At 44.4% G+C, this 2,560-nt stretch overlaps 1 protein-coding gene across 1 annotated transcript; it reads right to left on the bottom strand.

The window, feature by feature from the left end:
- Positions 1 to 667: 667 nt before the first annotated feature.
- LOC129808572 (nucleolysin TIAR-like) lies at positions 668 to 1,882 on the bottom strand. Its single transcript, XM_055858353.1, has one exon. It carries the CDS (start codon positions 1,865 to 1,867, stop codon positions 668 to 670), a length of 1,200 nt encoding a protein of 399 aa, XP_055714328.1. The 5' UTR covers positions 1,868 to 1,882.
- Positions 1,883 to 2,560: the final 678 nt, after the last annotated feature.

Here is a 2,560-nt window from a genome sequence, read left to right as displayed (position 1 = left end):
TTACCTGAAATAAAGTTACCAACCTTTGATGGACTATTTTCCCAGTGGATTTCATTCCGGGATAAATTCAGATCTCAAATTATAAACCATCCTAACCTCTCTGATGTCCAAAGATTGGACTATTTGTTATCTGCCCTATCCTCTGATGCTGCATCAGCAGTAAAGAATATTAGTATAACTGATAGCAGTTTTAAAGTTGCTTGGGAAATTCTTGTCGAGAAATTTGAGAGGAAAAATGAGATTGTGGCAGACCATGTTCGCACGTTTTTTACCATACCACGCGTAACTGAATCCAATCCCCAAGCCATTCGCACTATATCCAATATGTTTAATGAAACGGTGATGGCCTTGGACGCCATGAATATTACGGAAAGGGACCCGTGGCTTATCCATTTTGTTATCGATAGGCTAAATAGTGAATCCAAAGTATTATGGGGCCGCAAATGTGGCAAGGCAGTGCCCTCTCTCACTCACTTTCGGCAATTCCTTCAGCAAAGATGCATTGATGCTAAAAATTCCACTGAGAGTTCGTCATTCTCCAAGGGCGTACCTAATTCCCGAAACCAAAACCTGAAGCACAATACGCCCAAACGTGAAGTCGCTGCGTTAACCCATCCGTCCGAAGCATCAAATTGCAGATGCTGTTCTGAGAGTTCACATCCTTTGGTCAGATGTACAAAGTTCCTGGCGATGTCGCCATCCGATACTGATACTGTGGCATCGCCGTATACATGATTTGAGGCTGATTGGCAGCGGCCCCATTGGTGGCCGTCACACTCTGTACCGTGGGGACTCCCATATACATCGTATTGGCCGAATGGACCATGCGATATGCTCCGGCTCCTTGCTGTGGACTCGTGTAGGCATAGGGATAGTAGCCCTGTTGCATGTACTGCGCTGGCATCTGTGCCGCAGGATATCCCTGCTGGTACCAGTAGCCCATTTGCTGATAGGAATAGAGATACTGTGCTCCCTGTGGCTGCACCGGCTGACTCTGGTTTGATGGCTGGGCATTGCTGGTGGTATCTCCACCATTCTCCTTGCCCCAGAAACACTTGACGGGCTGTCCGTTGATGTCGGTGTTGTGAGTGACTTCGATGGCATGCGTTGCGGCTTCCTTTGTGGTGAATTTGATAAAGGCATAGCCCTTATCCTTGAACACCCTGATATCCTGAATGGCGCCAAATTGGCCAAAGTACTTGTGCACCAGCTCCTCGCTGATTACATTGGCTGCAAAGCCTCCACAGTACACCGTGGCATTTGTTGGACTAATCTGATTGTAAATCTCTTTGTACGATGGCTTACTACCCTTGATACCCTTGCTCGTTTGACGCGGCGGTGGTGGTTTGCGGGTGCTCCAGTTGGTACGAATTGACCTAGAGCCCAGCCACTGTCCATTCATCGACTGAATGGCATTCTGAGCTTCAGCCTTCTTCACGAACGACACAAAGGCATATCCCTTGGATTTCAGTGTTTGCGGATCGCGCACAATGCGACAATTGGAAATATCTCCAAAGGGTGCAAAAGCCTCCCTCAGGGTCTCTGTCTCAATTTCCGGACTCAAATCCCCAGCGAAAAAGTGATGGTGGGAACTAGTGTCAGCTTTTGGCTGATTTCCCGGACTCGTGACCCAATTAACTTTCATCTCCTTGTCCAGGAAGAGTCTCTTATTCATGGCGGTCAGTGCTGTGGACGCTGACTGATGATTGGTAAATTCAATGAATGCATAGCGATCATTGCCAGGTTCCCTAATTATCTTGCAATTCTTCACCATGCCAATCTGTGCAAAGAGCGACCATAGCAATTCCTCAGACACCGAATTGTCCAAGTTGCCCACATACAGGGTCTTGGGCTGTGACTCGTCCATCTTCCTTTTCCACGAACAAAAAAAAACCTCCAAAGCTCACTCACTCACCCAAAACGCTTCTCCAACTCTGGGCTGCAGATGCACCAGCTGCAGTACCACCACTTGTGGGGGGGATGACACAGAGTTCCAGGATGGGGGAGGATACCACCAATTTAGCACGAGAATTACACACATACACTGTCTCATTCTATATTCATATTACCAATACATTACTTGTAATATGTTTGTATGTGATTTTGTGTTTAAAATTTCAACCAAACCTGTTTCAAGTAAGCGCTCCAAATAATGTAGATGGATAATGTAATAAAAATCTCCAATAAATGTCAATCTCCAATAGTTTCAACAGGTATTTTTCTACTCTACGGACTCCGATAGAGTCAACTTGGACTCAAATTGACTCCGATAGAGTCAACTTTTCCTTTATTGTTGAACTAATAATATTACATGATCTTATTATTTTTTTTTTCGAAATTAAAATCAGTGTTTCGGTGTATCAATGTAACTTTTTAACACAGGAAAAACATTGATGTGAGTTATTATGATAAAATTTCGTTTATTAACCCTTTAACAACGAGACACTTTTTACGGACTGAAAATCAACAATAAAATTAAACCGGGAAACATAATCAATGATAAGTCTTACATCTGACCTTGGAAAGTCCAACAGAGTCTGATTCGGTGCGTGTTGTGCTT

Source organism: Phlebotomus papatasi, chromosome 4, assembly GCF_024763615.1.
Source record: "Phlebotomus papatasi isolate M1 chromosome 4, Ppap_2.1, whole genome shotgun sequence".
NCBI classification, from domain to species: Eukaryota; Metazoa; Arthropoda; class Insecta; order Diptera; family Psychodidae; genus Phlebotomus; species Phlebotomus papatasi.
This window is presented reverse-complemented; position numbering and strand designations above follow the sequence as displayed.

Coding starts and splice junctions, on each gene's coding strand:
- LOC129808572 (XM_055858353.1), bottom strand. CDS start 1,867: ATGGACGAGTCACAGCCCAAGACCCTGTATGTGGGCAACTTGGACAAT.